Below are 23584 nucleotides of genomic sequence, written 5' to 3'. Positions count from 1 at the left end.
AGCACATGCAGGCTAGGCTGAGAACTTTTAACATACAAAAAAACCCCGCATATTTTTGTTTTAATAAACCTAATGTTTTCCAAAAATGAAAGAGTAGAAACGAATGGATGTTTGCATTACACAAGCCTGAAGACGATTAAATTGCTACGAGTACACGCTTAAAATAAATACTTAATAACTTCTACAGGGAATAAAAATCCTTGAGCAGGACACATCTATACAAGGACTTCAGGATTGTTAGTGAGAGCTAGAAAAAGCAAATACAATCTCTGCTCTTAAGTGTCTTTAGAAGGTACACTCAAAGACTTTTGCTTGACCACGTGCAATACTTCACTTAAGACTACGTACTGTAATTTTATTTGACCACGTTTTAAGTTTGATAGTCTACAAATGCAGAATTTTACAAACTATTTTTTTTTTTTATTAAGACCCTTGTATCTGAACAGCGTACAGGCAAGTAACAGGCATTCTTCAGAAGAAACTGTGCTAACACGTTCTCTCAGCCCCCTAATTTAGTCTTTCAATGGATATCAGACGGGCTGATGATGTGGCAATAGCGGGAAGAGAGCTGCCCGCGGTGGGAAGGAACTAATGCATAGGGTGGGTGTGCTGCAGCCCACTGGAAGCGCAGGGCGAGATGGCTGCGCTGCCTCCTCTCCAGATTTAGTAGCAGGGAGGCGACTTTCAGACCGTGAATCAGATAACACGACAGCGTAAATTAGTACTCGTCCATTTGAAGGACGCTCGGGGGGCGAAGGGAGAGGTGGGCAGGCAGGCTGGCAGCCCGCGCATCTGCTACCCGTTCACCGCAGAGAGCAGCACCGCCTGGGAACGGGAGCCAAGACAGACACAAACCAGTTGCTACATCCCCGAGTAGGCTTTAAGCGGGGCAGCCGCGCCCACGTGGCTTCCCGAGGCCGATTTCACGGGTGGGCCCGAGCCCGGCGCCCCGGGCAGTGGCAGCGCCCAGTCTGACACCGTGACTCGCGGTTCGCCGTGCCGGAGAAGCCCGCACACCCGGGAGAACACAGACATGACTCCACAGTGGCAGAACCCGGCACGGGAGCCCCGGCCCGAGGAGGACAGCCCCAGCGGAGGCCCACGTGCGCGGAGGGGATCCCGTGCCACTGCCGTCCGCGAACGGCGGCGATGAATGAGCAGCGCCCACCGCCACCTCCTCCTTCCAATCGCATCACGAAGGTGGCACTGGGCTCCCCAGGCCCGGTGGGAGAAGCCCCGGCTTTCTCTCCCCGCCACCCCGTACATCGCCCAGGAGAGCCCCGCTGCTCAGCGGCCGCTCGCCTTCTCTCACCGGGTCCCCGCCTCACCTGGGCCGCCGCGCGCGCCCCCGAGCAGCAAGGCGGCGGGGAAGGCGAGCAGGGCGAGCAACAGCAGCTGTGACAGGCGCCTCATGGTGACTGCGGCGGCGGCAGCAACAGCAGCAACAACTGCCCGACACCCCGTACTAGCCAGGCGCCTGCCGCTGCGGGCGAGCTAAATGGCGGCCTCGGCCGCCTCCATCCGGGCCCGCTTCCACCGTGCCCGCGCCTCCTCCCCGCGCCTCCGCCCCGCCCCTCAGCGCCGCAGCGGACGTGGCTCCGCCGGGGAAGGAGGCAGTGTGGTCACGTGAGCTTAACACACGTCTCCCCTCCGCCGGCCCCGCCCCGCGCATGCGCGTCCGCTTCCGTTTCCAGGTTGGGCTAAAAGGGGGCGGGAGGGAGATGGGTATCTGCCTCCATCAGGTAGTGCGCGTGCGTAGTGCGTCCCTGTTTCAGCGGTGGCGAGGGCGGGAGTCTGGTTTGTGGAGGAAGGCGGCAGGGTGCGTGGTATGGGTGTGGGATGTGGGCACTGTTAGGGAAGACCGGGTGGTAGTCCTCAGTGGCCGGGAGCTCGTGCTGGGGCTGTGGAGCTCCCGCCGGAGGGAGCCCTCGGCGCCCGCGGCATCCCGTGAGGCTGCTCCCCCGAAGGGTGACGCTGCAGCTTGTGTGCCCCTGTGGGGAGGGCTGCCTGTCGGAACCACCGCAGATGGATGGGTGGGAGAGGGAGGGCACTTAGCAGTGCGTTCGTTTCGTGCAGGGTATGGCAGTTCGGTTTGTCTTTGCTGGTGTGCTGTGAGGAGAGAAGAAAAATAAGGTGTGAGGGGTTTGTGGTTGGGATTTGTTGGGTGATTGGTTGGTTGTTTTCTTCACAGTATGCTAACATTCCTCTGGAAGGAGCAGGGGTAAAGTGTATTACTGAAACAGAAGTGCTATTAACATCTTGCACTTCTGCATTGCTTTAGAATAATTGGTTTTCAGTCATATATTTGATGGTTTAATGGGAAAAAAAAATGGGTTGGAACTAGACGATCTTTAAGGCCTCTTCCACAAAACAAGGTGTTTTGACATGCAAAGCTTTCCCAAATCCTACAATCAAGACTGAGTGAAAAAAACAAAACTAGGCCCAAGCTTTCTCTTTTCTCCCATGGTTAATTCAGCACTTTGTATACAGTGTACAATGAAACCCAAGTCTTGTTATGTCACATCCCATATTTTGAAGTAACTTCAACTGGTTATTTCTGCATATGTAGGTTGCTGTAATGGCAATAGTAAATGTAGTCTTGTCTTTCATTTTCCACATTATTCATTTGATTTTTTGAACCTGAAAATTACACACAAAAATCTACCTTTCTAGCTAAGTTTTATCTTAATCATGTTTTTAATGTGCTGAAAATAATAGCTGAAATGCTGTTACATATTGACTGACAAGCATGATTATGAAAGCTGGAGAACATCCACTGCTACTGAGAAAAGTATTTCTAGTCAGATAATACCCACACAATGGTATTGATACCAGGAAATAAAGGGTTAACATTGTGCCTGCTTACTTAAGCAGTCGCTGTGCTTGGTGAAGCAGAACCATAGGAGTCAAAGTTGGTAGAATGGTGAAGCAGAATTGTAGGAGTTACAGCTGATAGGCAGAATTGTAGTAGATAAGATTCATAGCTTAAGACATTCTTGTTTAAATAGTATCTTTAGAAAGAAAAGGAACAAAAGATAGCCAGAGTAACAAAATTTGCAAACTTGACAAGTTTCTGCTTTAAGATACACAAAACTGGCTTGTACCGAACCTGAGGTTTGGATAGGAGCTGAAACCCTGTTGAGTCTGCGTGAAAGCAAGAGGTTTCTCGTGGTGATGAAGAGGAACTACAGGCCTTCATTCTCATGACCCCCTAACGACCACCACCAGGAGGCACTGCGCAGGCGCGCCAATGGGATGAATGCCAGAAAACTAATTATAATACCAGACGGGAATAGGTTTTGCATCTGTATTAGGTGTGAAGCAATCTCATGTTTAGGTAATCATTATATGTAATAGAAACAAACTGAGTGGCAAAGGAAAGGTGTGCATGCTTTTGGAGGAGCAATCCCCATGCACCTCAGCGCTGAATAAAAGCATACGTACTTTACAACTCTAACGAGTTGTGGAGTCTATCTGCCTATCAGCATAATATTACCTTTCCTGCAAAGGTCTTCAAATTTCACAGAATCGCAGAATCCTAAGGGTTGGAAGGGACCTCAAAAGATCATCTAGTCCAACCCTCCTGCAAGAGCAGGGTAACCTAGAGTATATCACACAGGAACTTGTCCAGGCGGGCCTTGAATATCCCCAGTGTAGGAGACTCCACAACCCCCCTGGGCAACCTGTTCCAGTGATCTGTCACTCTCACAGCAAAGAAATTTTTCCTGATGTTCACATGGAACCTCCTATGCTCCAGTTTACACCCATTGCCCCTTGTCCTATCACTGGACATCACTGAAAAAAAACTAGCTCCATCATCCTGACACTCACCCTTTACATATTTGTAAACATTGATGAGGTCACCCCTCAGTCTCCTCCAAGCTAAAGAGTCCCAGCTCCCTCAGCCTCTCCTCATAAGAGAGATGTTCCATTCCCTTAATCATCTTTGTAGCTCTGTGCTGGACTCTTTCAAGCAATTCCCTGTCCTTCTTGAACTGTGGGGCCCAGAACTGGACACAATATTCCAGATGCGGCCTCACCAAGGCAGAGTAAAGGGGGAGGAGAACCTCTCTTGACCTACTAACCACACCCTTTCTAATGCACCCTAGGATGCCATTGGCCTTCTTGGCCACAAGGGCACGTTGTTGGCTCATGGTCATCCTCCTATCCACCAGGACCCCCAGCTCCCTTTCCCCTTCACTACTGTCCAGCAGGTCAGCCCCCAACCTGTACTGGTCGCACACAGACTTCTAAGTCCTCCTGTTTATTCCCCATGCTGCCTGCATTGGTGTACAGGCATTTCAGGGAGTGAGCTGAGCATGCTAGTGGCACCCTTGGAAGGCGGGAGGCCTTCTGGTCTTCATTCATACTAGAACATTGCCCCACTAGTTCAAACCCAGCTACAACCCCCTTGCACTTTGAATCTAACCTAGAGCTCTGTGAGTGAGCTCTGCTAACTCTTGCCCAGGTACCCTTTTTCCCCTGCAGGATAGGGTTTAAACAACTATCCTTTCCCTCAAATGAAACAGTAGATTAAGAGTCCTCCCTAGTCTGCCATTCTTCAAGCCTAGCATGTTTCTCTTGGGCTTGTCCCCAGCAGGCCCAGTTATCTCCCCTTCCCCCTTCCTACCTAGTTTAAAGCCCTGTCAATGAGCCCTGCTAACTCCTGCCCCAGAAACCTTCTTCCCCTCTGGGACTGATGTATCCCACCTGCCACCAGCAAACCAGGTGTCTCATATAGCAGCCTATGATTGAAAAACCCAAACCCCTGCCTTTGGCACCAGTCCCGTAGCCATATATTGATCTGCAGTCTCTTCCTATTTATCTCTTCACCTTTGCTTGTAACAGGTATAGAGGCAAACACCACTTGTGCTCCAGACCCTCTAACCAGCTGTCCCAGGGCCCTGAAGTCTCTTTTCATTGCTCTTGCCCTGTTTGTAATAATTTCATCACTGCCAACCTGAAAAACCAGCAGCGGATAGTAGTCAGAGGGCTGCACCAGATCAGAGAGTTTCCTTTTAACATCTCCTATCCGAGCCCCAGGTAGGCAGCAGACTTCCCTGTGGGATGGATCAGGTCGACAAATGGGCCTTCTGTTCCCCTCAGAAGGGAGTCACCCACCTAAAATTTGTTTAACTTAATAATATTTGGCCAAACATGTTTGACTTAACCTAGTCATAGTTTGGTTGTTTTGTGTTTTTTTTTTTTAATGTGGTTTTTGTTTGAGGGTTGTTTTGGTTAGTTGATGGTTTGGGGATTTTTTTGTTTTTTTTGGGGGGGAGGGGGCAGGCAGGCAAATATTTTTTCTTGGGGAAGTGAAAGAACACTAGGATGCTATAGAAGTTTTTCCATTTAGAAAAACTGTAGAATCTGGAACATTCTGTGTTGTCTAAGCAGTGACTATGTACTTCGTGTGCTGCTTTTCCATCTGGGTTAGCTGATCCTGGTGTTACTAATTAACCGGTGTGGTGCTCTGACATGAGTTTGTGTGTGGTAGGGGCGCAAAAAGGTGTTAATTAAAAGTGCTTGTGAAAATAATTGAGATACCTTGCCTAGCTTTAGTAAAACACTTAGCCCAGACTGCAATATTAAAGCTGTGCCTTAAAGCCTACTAGGTTGCGGTTGTTTTGCGCCAAGTACTCTACCCATATTAAACAATTTACAATTTAAAAGACACTGAAAACTGAAGTAAGCTACTTCTTGCACAGACTGCTCTGTGTATGTATTCACAGACTTAACAAAATAAGTATGGAAAATGATGGCCGTTATTGCAACTTTTAGGTTTAACATCTCTTATGTCAATGCCACAGGAATTCTGTGTGTGGTCACAGTTATGTGCAAGCATTGTATCCTTGCATTTTAAAATTTTTCAGTTAGAAATTACAGGCAAAATTATTGGGGGAGAATGCCTTCAATTTCATAACATGTTTAACAAAAAGGTGGAGCATTCATCAAGTCAGTGGACTATAAATAAAGTTTATTTCATGCTTCCAGTTTCTACTTTGAACTTATTAAATGGTTCTCCTAGATGCGTGTGCTTCTTCAAAGATGTCAGCAAAAGGCAAATAATGGTTTACATGCATAAGGGAGAGACTATTTCTGCATTAATACTTTTGTTGAAGAATCTGTGTGACTGCCTCTTCAGCATTTACTCCACGGCTTATGTATTTTATCTATATTGATAGATAAAATGTTATTGTAACTCATCTTAGTGCATGGCAGTTGAAATCCCTCTCATGGTGATGCATATACACCTAAAAATACAGAATTTGCTGAGCTCCAAATTGCATAAACATCCAGTTAGAATGGTTTGGGTTGGAAGGGACCTTAAAAATCATTTAGTTCCAACTCTCCTGCAGGAACTTGGTTCCCCTAGACCAAGTTGTTCAAAGCCCCTTCCAACCTGGCCTTGAACACTGCCAGGGATGGGGTATTTACTACTCCTTTGGGCAACCTGTTCCAGCGTCTCACCACTCTCACAGTAAAGAACTTCTTCCTTGTATCTAACCTGAACTTTTGCTGTTTTAAGTTTGAACCCCTTCTCCTCCCTGACGAGTAGTCAATCTCCGGCATCCTTGTAGGCGCGCGCGCGCGCCCACCCCCCCCTTAGATATTGGAAGGCTGTAGATGGTCACTCATGTTTCTGCGGTAACCACCTAAAAACCTGTTGCGCAAATGCCCTTTTACAGCCCAGAGGAGGGTTCCAAGGCTTTTTAAGGCTTCTGACGTAAGGCGTTCGCAGCCAATTCCCGTGCCGGAGCCTGAGGAGCGGGCGGGTTGGCCGCGCCTCACTTGCGAGCCCTCGCTCGCTCTCGATGCTTTCAGTCCCTCTGCCGCTGCCGTAGGGGTACCGCGCGGTTTACCGCCGCCATCGCCATGGATTACCGGGCGCTAGCTATGAGCCAGGCCGTGCCCGGCCAGTTTGATGATGCGGAGTGCTCCGACGGGTAGGAGGACGTGGCGGGAGGGCTGGGTGGGTGTTGGCTTCTTGAGGAGGGGGGACGAGGTCGTACGGGCCTGCCTGGCGTGTCCCGAGCGGTTCCGGCAGGCCCTGCTGGAGCCGCCGGCGTGAGGGGCTGTTCGGGTGCCTCTTCTCCCAGGCGTGGCCGGTTAAAAGCGCCGAGCGGGGAGGGGAGCGCCCGGCGGCAGGGCAGGAGGCCGGGCGGAGGGGGTGGGTATGTTGCGCGAGGTCTGGGAGCATGTGTGAGGAGAGGCTGCGTGCGCGCTCTCAGCTTGCTTTCTCGGTTCCTTGTAATTTTCTGCTTCACCTCTAAAATGGGCAGACGCACCTGCCGGCTCGGGGTACTAGAGGCGATCTCACCTTGGTAGTATTTGATTGTAACTGAGCATGGGAAACAGTGTAAGAGAACAGTGAGTTGCTGAGGACAGCAGATCGGTTTGATTCTTTTTGGAATTAAAGCCCATTTTCTGCTGGACTGAAAGCGTAGAGCTTTTTGTATTTAGCAGGGAGTGAATAAGGAATGGTCTGTGTTATGGGTGCAAGCCGTTTTCTTTCCAGTTTATGATTTACTTAATTAAATGTCACGTACCAGCAGAGAGTCTGCTTTAGAATATACTTGTTCTGGCAGAAGAAAAGTGATGTACTACACTAAGGCCCAAGTAAGTCAAAATGGTTTATTTCTCCCACAGATTCTTATTTAGGTCTAACTGTTTGTTTGTTTTTGTTATTTAGACTGTGCTGGTGTCCTGCTTTACCAGCAGGTAGTCTGGCTGTCTCTGGTGGACTTTTGTGTGATACTTTGTCAGATGGTGATCTGCTGTGGCAGCAAGCAGAGTGGCTCATCTCTGATGAAGGAGCCTGATGGCCTGATCTAACATGTTTGTCTGATTGGAATCAGAGGGATCTAAATATGTGTAACTGCAGAACAACTTAGAAGGCAGCACTGCTGTGGTGAAGAAGATAATTTAAATGTAGTCCAGCCTTTAAACGCAGTGACATCCTCGTATATGCTTGCTTTTAGACAGGTGAAGTGAAAAACATCTCATGGAGAGCTAACCTTGTGAAATCGTCTCTTGAGATAAGTGTATTGAAATTCTGATGACTGTAACAAGCACTTGTACTAATACAAACATCTGTATTTGTTTAAAGTGAATTTGCACAAGAAACAGAAATAGCTGAAGAAGGTGAGGTCACCAACTGCCAGTCAAGCATATGTGAAGAATTTAACACTGAGGAAGGAGATGGTGATGATGACGATGAAGAGGAAGATGAAGACTGGGACTGGGATGATGAAGTGGGAAGACTCACAAAGTGCCACAGTACTGCTGGTGGATGCAATCCTCAGGTGTGTTGAAGGCTACTTTGTGAGTATAAAGGGTGCCTGAGAGCAAATGGGGCTAACCTGAAGGCATTATTCTTCATTAGTATTGTGTTGAGCATAAATTCAAACGGAAAATTTTAGCTTGAGAGAATGCCCTTCCTTTGACTCTTGTTCATCTGCCATGCCATGTGTATATATATGATGTAGCCAGAGCTCTGCTTCATTTCCTTTTCTCAAACTCTATCACTGGATTCTCTTTGTCATTGCACTTTTCTTTCTGTTCCTTACCTTCTTCAACTTTCCTTTCCTTGCCCGGGCTGATCTCTGCTGATTTTGCTTACCTTTTGATATTTATCCTCTGTGGTTTTCAGCATATTCCTCATCCTTTCTATTTAAAATTAAGACCATACCTGCTTGTTATTAGCTTTTTGTTTCTTCCTCTCATTTTTCTCCTTGCTTCTGTCTGCTCTTTCTCTTCCTGTTACAGATAGGAAAAGTATTAAAGTGAAAGACTTGCAGCTGAATTTCCAGATTAAAAAGAACTCTGAATTGGGGCACTTTTTTTAATATTTAACTGGTGCGTCACCTGTATTTTAATTTCTTGAATTAAATAAAATCTAATGTTAATTCATTGCCTCACCTTTTCTGGTTTTCCTTCTTTAGTTCTAGGAATAGGCATTTGAGCTGATTTTTTTTCCAGTGATATTGTCTGTATTTAAAAGGGCTATTTAGGAAGGCAACTTACATTAACAAATCCTTTGTTTCAGGCAAATAAACAGACCCCTAGTTGCTATTCAGCAAAAATGTCTACCCCTACAGACAAGGCTTTAAGGAAATTTGAACATAAAATTAATTTAGGTGAGTATAATTGCGTTGTTGTCTTTATGAAACCAGATACCTCTCTGTGATATTCTCAGACTAATTTAGCTTACTTTATGCCAGAACTCACTGGAGTGAGTTAACAGTTGTCAAACAGATGAAAAAATGGGGTAGACTTTCTGTGATGAGTGAAGGGGCTGCTGTCCTAGCCAGTGTAGTTTGGTGTTTACCATGTGATGGAAATGCCAGTTCAGGTCAGCCTGTTAGGCTGTTAGGGCTAGATGTGACTGGGGGCTTTTGACAGGGTAGTAAGCAGAGGTTGTGTTTTCCTTTATAATGAAGTGGTTCTAAAATGAAGATTCAAAAGAGTGGTGCTGGTATATATACCAAAATACAGCAGCTTTTATACATTTAGCCATTAATCAAACGCCATTTAAAATATATCATGCGGAAAGAATCCTGGAGGCTATTACTTAAAAATTTGCATTTGATTGTGATAAGAAAAAGGAAGAAAACTTTAAAGGTGAAGCGTTATCCAAAGGGCATTACTTCTGGATGGCATTGCATCTCCAGGTCTCTGGGACTATCTCAGTCATCTGTGTAGACATAGTGGAAAGTTAGGTTAACTTTAGTATGTAGCTAAGCTTCTGTGCTTGTTACAGAGAGCTCCACCTGTCTTTTAACATTGTTTTGTGGCATATTGACTGGCCACAGAATTATAGGGGCAATTGTTAAACTTATTTGGATTTTTTTTCTTTTATCTTACGCGTTTTTCAGATAAGTTGAATTTTGATGACTCTGTTATAAACAGAGTCACGGAAAAGTCTAGACAGAAGGAAGCAGACATGTGAGTATTATTCGTGGTTCTATTTTCAATCAAATAATTTGAACCCAGAAGAGTAGTTCTTATTTCCTAGTGTGAACCTGAGTTTTGAATAAATTTGTTAAGAAAAACTTAAATCTGTAAGCAGTCTGCATGCAGTTTGCCTTTTGATTTAAATCTTTTGGTTTCCCAGTCAATTGCGTGAATCATTCCAAAGTTTTGATTCTTCTGTTGCTGCTTCTGGTAGCACATCTGATTGTATTGGTGTAGTAAGATGGAAGTGATGGGTGTCATTCCACTAGAAAGAGACTACTTTATTGCTGCTATCCTGTTTCTAAACAGAGGCCCTTAAGATGTTGGGCTAAAAAGGTACTGAAAGCCTTTTCTCTTCCTTCATCATTTCCTTCTGCTGTGATTTGGTGAGGGAAAGGTGGTACTAAGCCTGCAGCTTACAGCCCTAAGTTGTTAAGACGGATACTGTTTTCTCCTGAATAAGCATAGTTCAAAGGAGGCAATAAGATACTATAAGAGTGAAGGGCACTGATGTTTATGGGTTTCTCTCCCTAGTCCCTCTCACCTGCAGGAGAAACCTTTGCTTTTGTATGAACTGAAAGCCTTACTTCTGGAGGCTGTCATCAGTGATAGAGAATGTGATGTTTTACTCTGAAGTACTGAATCCATATGTGGGTTTGTATAATTTTTTTTTCACTTTTGCTAGGTATCGAGTCAAAGACAAGTCAGACAGAGCAACAGTAGAACAGGTAAGTCCCTAATTCATCAAATTTATCTTTTGACTGGAATAAATAATGTGAAATTGTGGAATCAACAGTAAAATGATGTTGAGGTTTAACCCCAGCTGGCAATGAAGTAGACACAGCTGCTTGTTCACTCCTTCTCTGCCCCCTTAATGGGATGGGGAGAAGAATGGGAAAAGATAAAACCTGTGGATTGAGATAAGAAGAGTTTAATAATTGAAATTAAATTAATTATAATAGAAATAATAATAACAATAACAGGAAAAAAAGAGAAGAAGAGGATTAAGATTTGGGAAGCACAAGTGATACACAATACAACTGCTCATCACCTGCTACCCAGCTTGTCCCTGAACAGTGGTCAGTGGCTGCCAGCCAGACTCCACAGTTTAGATGCTGAGCAGAACGATCTCTGGTATGGAATGTCCCTTCGGCTTGTTCAGGTCAGGTGTCCTGCCAATGCTGCCTCCTGGCTTCTTGTGCCCCTCCTGACTGGCAGAGCATGGGAAAATGAGAAGTCCTTTATTTAGAGCAAGCGCTCCTTATTGACAGCTAAAACATTGGTGTGTTATCAACATTATTCTCACAGTAAATCCAAAACACAGACCTGTACCAGCTACTATGAAAAAAATGAGCTCTATCCCAGCTGAAACAGGTTATCCTGAACTGACCTGTTTCTTCTTTGTTTCTTGTATGAAGGTTGTACTTGCTTCCATAAACATTTTTAGCTTATTTTTGTGCTTAGCATTATGTTTTGCAAGGCAGAATTCCATCTTAAACTCGTACTAAATTCCAAAGAGCAATAAAGAGATGCTGGGTTTGGGTTTTTTCTTCTTTAGCAAGACTGAAATATTACTGACTGAAGGCCAGAAAGCTGCTCTATCCCAGTTATAATAGCTGTGTATCAAGAGAAAACTTATTTTAACACATTGAATGCAACTGTGGGTGGGGAAATTGTTCTTTTACGTCTCTTCTAGAGGTAGCTCAAGGACATATGCTTAGTTTAAGAAAGAGAAAAGTAATGTTGAAAAAGAAAGTAAAGTATCATTCTAGAATCATGGGAAAATTCAGAGTGGTTGCTGTTTGGATTATCATTTGATCCTTAAGAATAGTCTGATGCCATGGGTCCTTTAATATGGTGCTAAGTCTGGACTGTATTGTTAGGTTTTCTCTTCTTCAAAGACATCCATTGTGCTGACTATTCTGTATTAAATTTGAGGTGTTAGATCCAAGGACCCGGATGATTCTGTTCAAGATGCTAACTAGAGGTGTCATATCAGAAATCAATGGCTGCATCAGCACAGGGAAAGAAGTAAGTTTTATTACAAATGGTATAATAGTCTTAGTAAGCTAAGTAGAAGCTTATGCTGCTCAGATGATGACAGATGAAATACTAGGGTTTAGCACTATTTATTTCTCTGTGTTGCTTGATTGGTAGGAAGTTATGTTAAGATAAAATGCAATTTATAGAAAACAAGTTTCCCCAAGTATGAAAGATTTCTCAGAATACTTAAATGTTATCTTATATTTGTGGATCTTGTTAATTGTATGCTGCAACTGAAATTTTTTGATGGTTATGTATATATGTACACATGCTGTTAAACAGTGCATAAAAAAACATACAAAGCCAGGTAGTTCTTTCTTCACGTGAGACTCTCTTACATGCAGATCAGACCAGCTCCACATGTCGGCAGACATGGAAGTATCTAAATGGTGTAACAAAATTCTGTTTAAAATGCTGTTGAATCTTCATTGCTTTTACAAAATGAGCATGTTTGCGTGCTGTTATTATCAAGTAATATTGCAGATAATTAAAACCAGAAAACAAGTTTCCAAGTAAATTAATAAATCAGTCCTAGAATGCTTAGCCACCTGGGCAGATCTGCTTTTCTTCCAAGTCCTTGGATGCTGATTAAAGGCATAATTCCACCCTGTGCAGAGGTGTCAATATGAGGTATTTGGGTTATGCTTTAGAGCCAAAGTAGTGCACCGACTCAAATTAACCCTTTGCACAAGAGCTTGTTTCAGTCTCCAAAATGTGAACGAGGTGGAGTTTTCTTGTGCATTGTTATTTTTGTCTCATATGCATTTCACACCCCTACCCAGTCTCATGTACTTCCTGTAAACTGCCCTTGTGCACTCAGCTGGGTGCTATGTAGAGGCTGGGGTGAGATCAGATCATTTTATCAGATCTTTCCCAGGTGTTGGAAAGAGAAAAGGAGAGGTTATCCTGGTTTAAAGAGTTTTTATTTAATGTTATTTCTTCCCTTTATAATTTGATAGGCTAATGTGTATCATGCCAGTACTGCAAGTGGGGAGAACAGAGCAATAAAGATTTACAAAACATCTATCCTGATGTTTAAAGATCGGGATAAGTATGTGAGTGGTGAATTCAGGTGAGTTGATTCCTGCCTGGTTTTACTGGGAAAAAGGCATTGTTTGAAAGGTGGTAAAGTCACTGGTGCTAATACTGCATTGTTTAGCTAAGAGTCCCTGTTGGCTTCTTTATTTAAAGATTTCGTCATGGATATTGTAAAGGCAACCCAAGAAAAATGGTGAAGACATGGGCTGAAAAAGAAATGAGGAATTTAATAAGGTGATTAGTCCAGTTTTTATTTGAGCATCAAAAGGTATCTGAAACTTTTATAGGAGGTACTCTCCTATTGCTAGGTTGTGGCTACCTCTACCTTCTAGGTCTCTGGGGTATTCATAAAGTGTCTTAAGCTTCCCTGTGGGGGAGAAAAGAAAGGGGAGGGAGGAATAAAGATACTCCTTTGACTTGCTCTAAGCTTTTCAGTGTCTAAACTCCCAGTTTGATACGACTGAAAAGTGAGGAAAAACTAGAAATAACTGCTGCTGAGGAACGACATGGTGCATGATACAGGTTAATCTAGGATTAACCTGAACTGTGTAAAGATTCTTTGTCTGACACAAGTGTGCTTAGAGAAGGGTCAGAGCCAAAATGGTTGTGGTTTTTTTTCATTTCCTAGTTGTTCTTAACAAATGAGAGTTTCCTGAGTAGAGGAGCTCTTCCTGTGTATGATGCTTAAAGCAACAGAGTTCCTATAGGCAGAAGTGCAATGCAAACAGTAGAGTTCGTTTTAATTTTTCTGTGGCTTTGTTCCTGTGTTACAGGTTGAACACAGCCCAGATACCTTGCCCAGAGCCAATTATGCTAAGAAGTCATGTGCTTCTCATGGGCTTTATTGGTAAAGGTGATAGGTAAGTAACCTTAGAAAATCAAATATTTATTAGTAGTTTTCCACAAAGGTTTCTTAAAACCAAACCAACCAATTCTCTGGCTTTACTTATTATTACTTTAGGCCTATAAAATTAACATGTTACACTTCCATCTGCATGTAACTTTTAGAATACCCAGACATTTGCCACTACTACTGCAGACAATCTACATGATTCTGAAGCCTTGGCTGTGTGTGTAATGAATTCATAAATAAGCTTACTTGGAGATTAAGACTGGAAAGGTTTGCTAATCATATATAAAGATAGCTCATCATTTTGTAGTACAAACATTTATGTGGCATGGTCCAAATTAACTCACAAAACAGAGCTCCAGCATCTTTGGCAAGCTTATACCGTGCTTTGCTGCTCTTCATGCTGGCTCCATGTACTTAGCTGCTCATACTGACTTGCTTGACACACTGAGCATGAAGATCAGGTACAAGAATTAAAGCATTTGCAGCTGGTATGAAGAAGGAAAAAGTATTCACTTTCTGTTATTTGTATTGTAATTTGAAGGCCTGCTCCTCTGCTGAAGAATGCTCAGTTATCTGACTCCAAAGTTCGGGAGCTGTACCTGCAAATCATCCAATACATGAGAAGAATGTACCAAGATGCCAGACTTGTTCACGCAGATCTCAGTGAATTTAATATGCTGTATGTTTCTAAACTTTGCTCCAAGTTGTGACATCTAAAATGTATGCATTGGCAACATCTAAGTAAGAGTACTAATCTACCTCTGGGGGAGGGTGGGGCCCCTTTTGTGACTTGGTTTTATAACTTAATGAATTATGTAGCTTTTGACCCAGATCTGAGCTTTCTCTGTTTAAAAAAAAAAGCCAACAAACTGCGCATGAAAACACCCCAAAACCCCAGCCAACCACCAAAAAAACCCCAACCCAACTCCAAACAAACAAACAAAGAGGAAAAAAGAAAGCTAAAACCCAACAAACCGCAACCCCCTTGCAAACAAAAACTCTCAACTAGAGAACAAATTAATAAGGTACTTTTATTTTTCCTTTTTCTCCCCCTACTCGTAATGCTGCTTTTTGTGTTCATGGGAAGATGATTTCTTTAAAGTTTAATAATAAAGCTCGTGTAGAGGGTTGGAAAGGTTTGACACAAAAAAGCCACTTTGGTTCTAATATGTGAGGTGTATGATAGAGAAATATGTTGAGATTGCTGGTTCTTAAGTTTAAAGCACAGTTTGTTCCATGCCCCTTCATAATCTCCCATGTAACAGTGGTTGAGTTAGTGCAGCTCTGCACGTGTTGGATTTTTTTGGTTTTTTGTTTGCAGGTACCACAGTGGGGATGTGTACATCATTGATGTGTCTCAGGCTGTGGAACATGACCACCCACACGCACTGGAGTTCCTGCGTAAGGATTGTGCCAATGTTAATGGTGAGTGGGCTGCACTTCAACTTTGGTTCTGATAGCTGGTTTATTTAGGAAGGTGAACTGTGTTCACCTCTGTTCTTTCAGGTATAACTGACTGTAGAGGCTGTCAAACTTCCATTAAAATACTCCCTCTCCTAGGCTCTCATGACTTCCTCAGGGAGAAATGTACTGGTCCAAGTTCAGAAGAGTGCAGCCTATCCTGCCAGAAATCATCTGCCCAAAGTGAGGTCTGTCCCTGGCAGTGTTGAAGGCCAGGTTGGACAGAGCCTTGGGTGGCATAGTCTAGTGTGAGGCATCCCTGCCCATGGCAGGTGGGTTAGAACTAAATGATCTTAAGGTCATTTCTAACCCTAACTATTCTAAGAGCTCATAAATATGATAGATCTGAGGTCAGTCCCAGTCTGCAGCAGTGCCCACTCCAGTTTTAACTTCCCTTCTTAAAGGACTCTGCCCACTTACTGTGTTTCTTTCTGTGGGTGGAATCCACATCTGAAATTCCTCAGCTGGCAAGAAGTTACCATGCGTTACAAAGTTCCCTGCACTTACTTGTCCAGGTCAGATGAGGGGATCAAGGCTTGGAGTAATTTATTAGAGATGTTATCACTTGTCATAGTATTTTGATAAATAAGGTACCTTCATGGTATTTTTCTCTGGAAAATTTGGTCTTCATGTGTGAATATGCATGTTGTGTAACAGACACACAGCTGGCAGGGTGTGTTTCTCCCTGAGAGCAAGAAGTCTGTCCCTGCGAGCTGTTTTTGGCCCCCCTTTCTTTTACCATTGACTTTTTCCTAATTTTTCAGAGACTTTTGAAAGTCTGTGGGAATAGAACTGTGTGCATTTTGATGCTGTGTGTTTGTTGATAGCCAGTGTGCTTGCTTGTTTTTCCTTGCTCCTTTTCTGTTCATGGATTTCTAATAACCCCCTTCTGGCTCAGATACTTGCACCCTTGCTCTTCTTCATGTCTTTTAGCTTGTTCTTGCTAAGTGTCCTAGCGCTTCAGTGAGCTGCAGTGGTTTTGGTGTTTTGTTTGCTTTCTGTCACTGCAACTTTCTCTGCGTAGTCCTCCTACGGAGACTGAGAAACACCTTGCTCTGCCCTAGCTGTGATCATTGCAGAGACTTGTGGTTCCATGGGCACAGAGAGCTGCCTCCAAACGAAGTCTTTCTTTGTTCTTTCTGTGATTTAATTTCTCATGGGGAGAAATCTGAGAACTTTAGTGGGATACGCTTATTAAGCGGTATGCAGTGTCTTTCATTACTGTTCTTTAGTGCAAAAGCACAGCCTCTGAATTTGGTTATACTTGAACCAATTCTGAATGTGTTACTGAGGAAAAATCTGGTATGCTAATATCTTCCCTTTTAGGGAAGTCATTAGTCTGTACTGTGTTTCAGTGGGTACTTCTGTTTTACTTTTGTAAAAGCTTGAGGTCTCCATTTGTTATTCTTTGAAATACATTTTTCATCTTAGTCACTGCAAATACTACACCCGTCTTGAATTTTTTACTGCTTAGCCCCTACTCCATTCAGTCTGGCTCCTTGCTGAAATTGATTTGGCTTTTGTATTTATCCAGTTATTCTCCTTTCATTGTTTGTTGCATCTGGAAGATGAACAGTTTTTTTTCAGATGGCCAAGAATCATCTGATAACTAAACCCAATATGGTGCAGTACATGCTGCTGAGACTTCACCAAGTCATCAGGGCTGCTGGCTTGCTGTAACTGTCACTTTAACATCACAGCTGCTTATGTTACATATAATTACTTATGGTGTTTGTCTCTGCCCTTGTTTTCTGGTAGACTTTTTCCAGAAGCACCATGTTGCAGTGATGACTGTGAGGGAGCTGTTTGAGTTTATCACTGATCCTTCTATCACAAGCGAGAACATTGATGACTATCTGTCTAAGGTAAGACCTCATGGCCTTGTTGCTTATGTAGGAGGACATGAACAATAAAATCAGACCTAGTTCAAGGTCCTTCATGTCATGTAGTATTCATCCTGCTATTCAAGGAAGCTGGTACATGACATCATATTATGCTGATCGTATGCAGAAATGCATACAGGTCTTTTCTGTTTATACCATTATAGGATGTCATCACTTTCATTCTATGTTTTCTCTAAATATCTCATCATGAAAACTCAAATGGCTGTTTCAGGTGCTTTAAATTAGTTCTTTCTTGTGGCAACAAGAAGCTCTGCAGAAATATGACCATGCTTATATAGAGAATGGGGTTAAGGATACAAATTTGAGCAGGGTGGGCTGAGGGAGGAAGCAAATGACTCAGGGCAGTGTTACTCCTAGGTATGTGGTCTTGCTAGCCAAATTTATTGGCTGGCAAAACACACTGATTTCAGGAGGTGGAAACCTGCTATCCGCACCCATGTATTTCATCTGTAGCTGTCAATCTTCTGCTCCCAGTTAGATGTTTCTTTAAAAAGGGGGGACTGTGTGTTTGGCAGAGCTTTTTAAATTAACACAAGAGAAATGGCAAACACATATACTATGTTCAGAGTGAAGATTTGATGTGTCTTTTGTGGTCAAGACCATGTGACTGTGGTCAAAATACCAGTACAGCGTGGAGTTTTCCAGGTGCTCTGTACTTTCTATCATGTTGCGGTTGAACAAAACAGAGCTGTGCTGTGTCGTCTTGCTTGCTCCATGTGTGAGAAGAGCCAAGTTCCAGGACTGAACGCTGCTCACTGTATTCTCCTTGGACTGGTATGTCCTGTAGTCATGCTGAGCCTGCCATAATTCGGTCCGGGAGGAGCAGCAAGCATGTTTTCCCTCTTAATGGAGCAGATCTGCAGCTTCAAATGTGCTTCGTAGAAACGTTGCTTACCACTAGGTGTCGCTCAAGGCATTGCCATAGGGGAGGCTGGAGTATTTGTGAGTGACAGCGTGGATGGGATACAGGGAGAAACACAGATGGGAATGGTTAACTGGCTTAAGTGATGCGATTCTAGAGTGATGACTTTGTATTGTTTTATGTTTCTTTAGGCAATGGAAATAGCATCCAAAAGAACAGAGGAGGAAAGATCCAGCCAGGATAAAGTGGATGAGGAAGTAAGTGAGGTTTTTTGCTACAAAATTAATATTTACGTTGCCTTTTCTAAACAATGAAAAATGTCCTCTTCTATTTGGCAAAGTGTACCGTTGATAAGCAAATCGCTGTTTGTGATAGAGATGTCTTGAGCTAGTTGAGATGTGAAGCATTAAGAGATGCCCTGTGTAAAACCTGACAATGATAAGGTTTTGGAAGGCAAATATTCCATTTCCTAAACCAGTGTTTGCATGAAGCTAGGTCCCTTGATATATTTCCCAATTCATGTTCAGTTAATGAAAAAACTGGAGTGGATAGATGTGATTTGCAGGTGGTTTTAGACCAGTGATTCAGAAGCAGGATATTTGGATGTGTGCATTGACGAAATTGTCTACCTAGGTCCAGGCCCAGTCCAATTCAGTTCTTCCATGTACTGATTCTCTCTTTTACTTTTACAGTAAGTGAAGCCTTTTCAAGTCCATTACAGAAAACTGCTAACATTCTGAAAAGGCTTGATGTAAAGCAAAACAATTTCTATCTTTGTCTTATATGTGTGTTTCGGAAAAGTTTTTCCTTTCTCCCAAATGAAACAAACAAAAAACCCCCAGCCAACTCTGTGTTGAGCAGAATTTGTATCACTGAGAACTTATTTGTACTGGTTCACATGGAGAATATCTTTGGAGTCAATGCTGCTTGTTTTATCAGAGACGTTTCTTTTTCTCTTGGAGCTCTGCAAGTTTTACTAACTGCTGCTGGCTCAAGCTTGGCCAAGGAAAGATTTTTTTGTTTTGTTTCTTAAGCATACAACTTCTGAACTCTAGGCTCAGATACTTAGACTTCTCATGTGACCATGGCTAGCTTGTGCTACTCCCTTCATCACAAGAGTAGAGCTGATTAAGGGCAAGCTCTGTGGAGGTTGAAGTCTCTGCTTTTTTGCACAGCACTTAGTCTAGCAGCTATGATCGTAAAGCGTACTGAGTTTCTACTGGAACTGAACTGATGCCGTGAAGAAGAGAAGCAAAATACCCCCTCTGATCTGGTAGTGACTTAAGTTTGCTGGAGGACTGTTTCAGAAAGAGTGCATGACAAATTTTAAATGTGGTGGTGTTCATACTGCAGTTAGGTTTTACCATACTGTACTGCTGCAGGAACCTTTTGTGAGTTGGATTGTAGGTTGTAGCAGGTATTGTTATATAAAGAGATCAAGTTCTAACAGTGCATTTTAATGGAGTTTCCTCCTGAAGGCATCGTAAACATCACAATAAAAACATTAGAGGAAATCCTTAGAATATAAAATATGGCTCAAGTTGAGAGGAAGTTGGAAGGATTGGAGAAGTTTGTAAGTGCCTGGTGGTAGTCATGATAAGAAAGCAGCCTTTAGTCATCATCTATCAATAATATGTAGCTGGCATGATAAGTCCTCTCTTGCAAAAAACAGATAGTCTGTATTTTTAGTTTCTCTGAGCCATGAAATCGTTCATGATTATTCTCTTAAGGATGCACAATTAGGAGGAAAGAACATCATGAAACTATATGTAAATTAGAGAGCCTGTGTTTCCTTTCCCTCTACTAGGTGTTTAAGAAGGCTTACATACCTCGAACTTTGACCGATGTTAAAAACTATGAGAGAGATGTGGATATAATGATGAAATTGAAAGAAGAGGACATGGCACTGAATGTTCAGCAAGATAATGTAAGTAGACATGCTGAGACACTGTAAAAAAGAGGGAGGGAATATGGAGAATTCTTACTGGAAACTGATAGCAACAAACAAAACCAGAAGCCTTGTTACCAAGGTGTGGAGTACTGAATCTAGTGCCATACTTTAAAATCCCCTGGTTAGGCTCGTATTTTGATGATGTAATTTTCTTTCTCTCTCCCTGGTTGTAGATTCTCTACCAGACTGTGACGGGACTGAAGAAGGATTTGTCTGGTGTTCAGGAGGTAAGAGGGTCTTTTTGAAAGCCTTAATTTTAGCTGTTCTCAGAAAAGCACTTTCAGGGACCACAGTGAATGCCTTGTCTTGCAGCTGGCATCAAGAAAGAAGCCTCTTGTCTGCAAAGTGACCAGACAGTGTGTCTGCACCTCATGAATTGCTTCCGTGCACTGTGGCTGATGATGGGTTGCTTAAGAATGAAATGATGATCCTTACTATGGCCATGATGTTTAAGGTGGAGAGGAGGGCAGATATTTTCCAGTTACGGAAAACTTAATTGATTTAAATTGTAGCATGACTGCAAGTGTTTTTATGTTCAGGGTAGCTTTGTTGTAATTACTGTGTGTCCTGGGTTCAAAGAACAACCCTGCAATATAAGGTGTAAGATATTATGCCTTACTATGTTTGAAGTACTTGACAGTGACACTTCTGTAAAGCATGTTGGATAAGAAGTTGGGTACAAATTAGTTTGTAGCAATTAAATTAAAGGCAGAAGCCCTGTGTGGATTCTCCTCTGTAAATGTTCTGATATATAAAAATGTATGGGATCAGGCTGTGGCACAGTGAATCAAATGAATTTTCCAGTGTAGATATGTGTGCTCACAATAGAGTGTACATACAGTGCCCCCAAGGTAGATTTGGGTATAATCCAGGCATGATTTAAAATTGGCTTCCACATATGTTAGCAAATCGCTGATTAACTTATGGAAATTAGTTTGGAAGTGCCAATACAGCTGCAGTGTGATCCCTGACCTAAAAATCTGTGTTGCACATTCTAGATTCTTTGTTCTTAGTTTGGATTAACCTACTTTTCATTCTTTTTCTTGAGACTTGGGTGATGGCTATAGTAAAGGAGAGCAGACAAGCTTGCTCAAGCATTTCTTTGCAGCAGATTCTGGTTTGGGTTTTTTATGTATATAGTGTCTATGTGTCTATATATTGTCATTAGTCTTTTTTTTGTTTGATACAATTCTCTTTTGATATATATTACAGATTCCTGCCCTTCTTGAAAAGAAGGCAGATGTGTCAGAAACAGACTCTGATGATGATGGCAGCTCAGAGTACTCTGATTCAGGCTGTAAAGAATCTGTACATCCCAAAGATAAACCTGCTGAAGTTGGCATGGATAAAAAGGTCGGCGGTCCAGGAATTGTTGACTTTTTCCCCACTTCTGCTGATGTGATAGGAAAAAAATATGAACGTAGTTCTGAGTGGTCCTTGCTACTTCTTGTCTGAAGCAAATTATGCATGTTTCGTGTTGTGCAGAATGAGAGCAGAGAAAGTGAATTTCATTGTGCATGCTTTTATTAGTATGTTTTTTTAATGTAGAGGAACATATAACATAGCTCTCTCTAGCCTAGACAAAGCTAGAAGAGAGATCTCTGGAGGGAATTCTAAGGGTACACAAAGCAGAACTTAGTGAAGCCTGGGCAATTTTTCAGTGCCTCTGGCTACTCTTCCAGGCTTTGCTGTTCAGGTTTGTGGTCCCTGATTAAACTCCTTATGCCCAGGGAGCCGAGCCCAGTTGATCTGTAGAACTGGAGACTTGATGACAATGTTTGTACCACAGTGGCTTTTGCAGTACCATTAGTAGAGACTGGCTAGCTTTGCTGTGGGCAAGAGATGTAACACAATCATGCAAAGGGCTTATGGTTTGAGTTTGGTGTTTTTTTTTTTAAGGTTTTATTTTCCAAAATGCAGAACAAGTATGCTCTGTTTTCATGAGGCTTTTCTGCAGAGTATCAGCCATGGGTGAGAGGTTTTTGGCAGCTTTTTAGGTGCTCTGCAAAAGAAGGATGAAACTTGCTGGGCTTAACGGGTTCAAGATTTGGGTGTTTGCTTGTTAGGCTTTTCTTCCTAGGAAAGGTAGGCTAATTCATTCCATATCTGTGAGATAAAAATGTAGTGCTCTACTGGAGACTTTCTGTCAATCTAGAGCTCCTGCCTTTCAGATACGAAGCAGGCAAGTCTTGATCATTTCCCATCTTATAGGTGGGTTTTCATTTGGACTTCTTTTTGAGTAAGATGAGTTTTTTGGTAACCTGTGTGTTCAGTTGTAGGTTGAACAACTGATTAGCAGCAATTACTCTGATCCCCAAGTCGTATTAGGCTGACTTGGTGTTTTCTAGTTGAGTGTAGTCTATTTACTGTCTGGCACAAATTATAGTATATTGCAGTAGCATAGCACCTTTTCTTGACAATCTTGATGATGATCAGCTTGTTCTGAGTTACCCGTAGTTACTGGGTCAGTGTTTTTGCATAACATATAGAAACACAGTAGTCCTGTGGGTAGCAGAAAACTTAGATCAGGCATCCTGTTGTAATCTTCGGTGTAAATAGCATGAGTTAAGAGTGTCTTTTGTTCCCTTTCTTCAAAGGTCGCTTGAAGCTCAGGTTTTAACTAGTTTGAATTTTGCTTTGCCATTACCAGTGTGCAGTTTGTAGCTCCACCTCCAAACTGTACTTCCTTTTTTCTTTCCCCTCACCATTCCTTATTGACTTTTAGTTTTTATTTCTTCCTGTTAACCTCACTTTTATGTGGTGTGTTAACTAACTTGTTAATATAACAATTGATTGACCTGCTCAAAAATCTCTCTTTTTCTTCTGGCTTTAAATGATTGCTGTTTGGCTCTTTATAGGAAAGGAAAAAGATGGTTAAAGAAGCCCAAAGAGAGAAGAGAAAAAACAAAATCCCAAAGCATGTGAAGAAGCGGAAAGAAAAGACTGCAAAAATGAAGAAAGGCAAATAAAGTCAGCTTTGGCTTGGGGAAAGGGATGGTTTGTTGTGGGTTATTTAGTCACCATCTTTTTAAAAATTAAAAATCCTTTATTTATATACATACAGTATTAATTCTGAGAGTGATTTTGTTAATAACATGGTGTAATTGTTTGAACAGAGTAGTATGCTATTGGTTTTTTCAAAGGAAAGAGCGAGTTTAACACTTGTGCATGTTAAAATCCTTTGCCTATGCAGGTTTAACCTGTTGTTAAACTCACATTGCTTTGTTCCTGGGGTCTTTCCCCTGCCTCACACTGCATACAAGCTAGTTCAGTTTGTTCCAGAGCAGAGTGCTGTTCAAAAATTGAGTTCAAACAGATTTCTGGAGGAGGAGGAATGGCTGTTCAAAGGCCCATGCCTTCTTTGCTGTATGGAAGCAAATTTTGTTAGCTGTCTTCTGCAGTCACCTGTGGATAACCGTCCTGACATTGTGCCTTTGCTGCCTCCCTGTGCTTGCATTACCTTTGACATTTTCTTACTGAAAGCTGAGTTTTGTGATTTGGGAGGCAGCTGTCCT

The 23584-nt window shown here is 42.6% G+C and overlaps 2 protein-coding genes across 3 annotated transcripts in view; one reads left to right on the top strand and one right to left on the bottom strand.

Annotated features, from left to right (window-relative positions):
* SSR1 (signal sequence receptor subunit 1) overlaps nt 1–1463 on the bottom strand; it is a 109054-nt gene extending 107591 nt beyond the window's left edge. For both annotated transcript variants that reach the window (XM_057399299.1, XM_057399298.1), the window contains exon 1: nt 1329–1463. In XM_057399299.1, coding sequence (XP_057255282.1) covers nt 1329–1413 — 85 coding nt within the window. In that variant the 5' untranslated portion in view covers nt 1414–1463. The remainder of the gene's footprint in view (nt 1–1328) is intronic.
* A 5400-nt stretch (nt 1464–6863) lies between these two features.
* On the top strand, nt 6864–23128 carry RIOK1 (RIO kinase 1). Its single transcript, XM_057399284.1, has 17 exons — nt 6864–6947; nt 8111–8306; nt 9050–9140; nt 9879–9948; nt 10643–10685; nt 11896–11988; nt 12960–13072; nt 13192–13272; nt 13812–13898; nt 14433–14570; nt 15213–15316; nt 17111–17217; nt 18310–18375; nt 19926–20045; nt 20243–20296; nt 21282–21422; nt 22928–23128. Exons 1-17 carry the CDS (start codon nt 6877–6879, stop codon nt 23036–23038), a joined length of 1686 nt encoding a protein of 561 aa, XP_057255267.1. The 5' UTR covers nt 6864–6876; the 3' UTR covers nt 23039–23128.
* Nucleotides 23129–23584: the final 456 nt, after the last annotated feature.

The sequence above is a fragment of the Pezoporus wallicus genome, unplaced genomic scaffold (assembly GCF_028554395.1).
Source record: "Pezoporus wallicus isolate ANWC-B61680 ecotype Strahan unplaced genomic scaffold, APGP_CSIRO_Pwel_v1 contig_818, whole genome shotgun sequence".
Taxonomy (NCBI): Eukaryota; Metazoa; Chordata; class Aves; order Psittaciformes; family Psittacidae; genus Pezoporus; species Pezoporus wallicus.
This window is presented reverse-complemented; position numbering and strand designations above follow the sequence as displayed.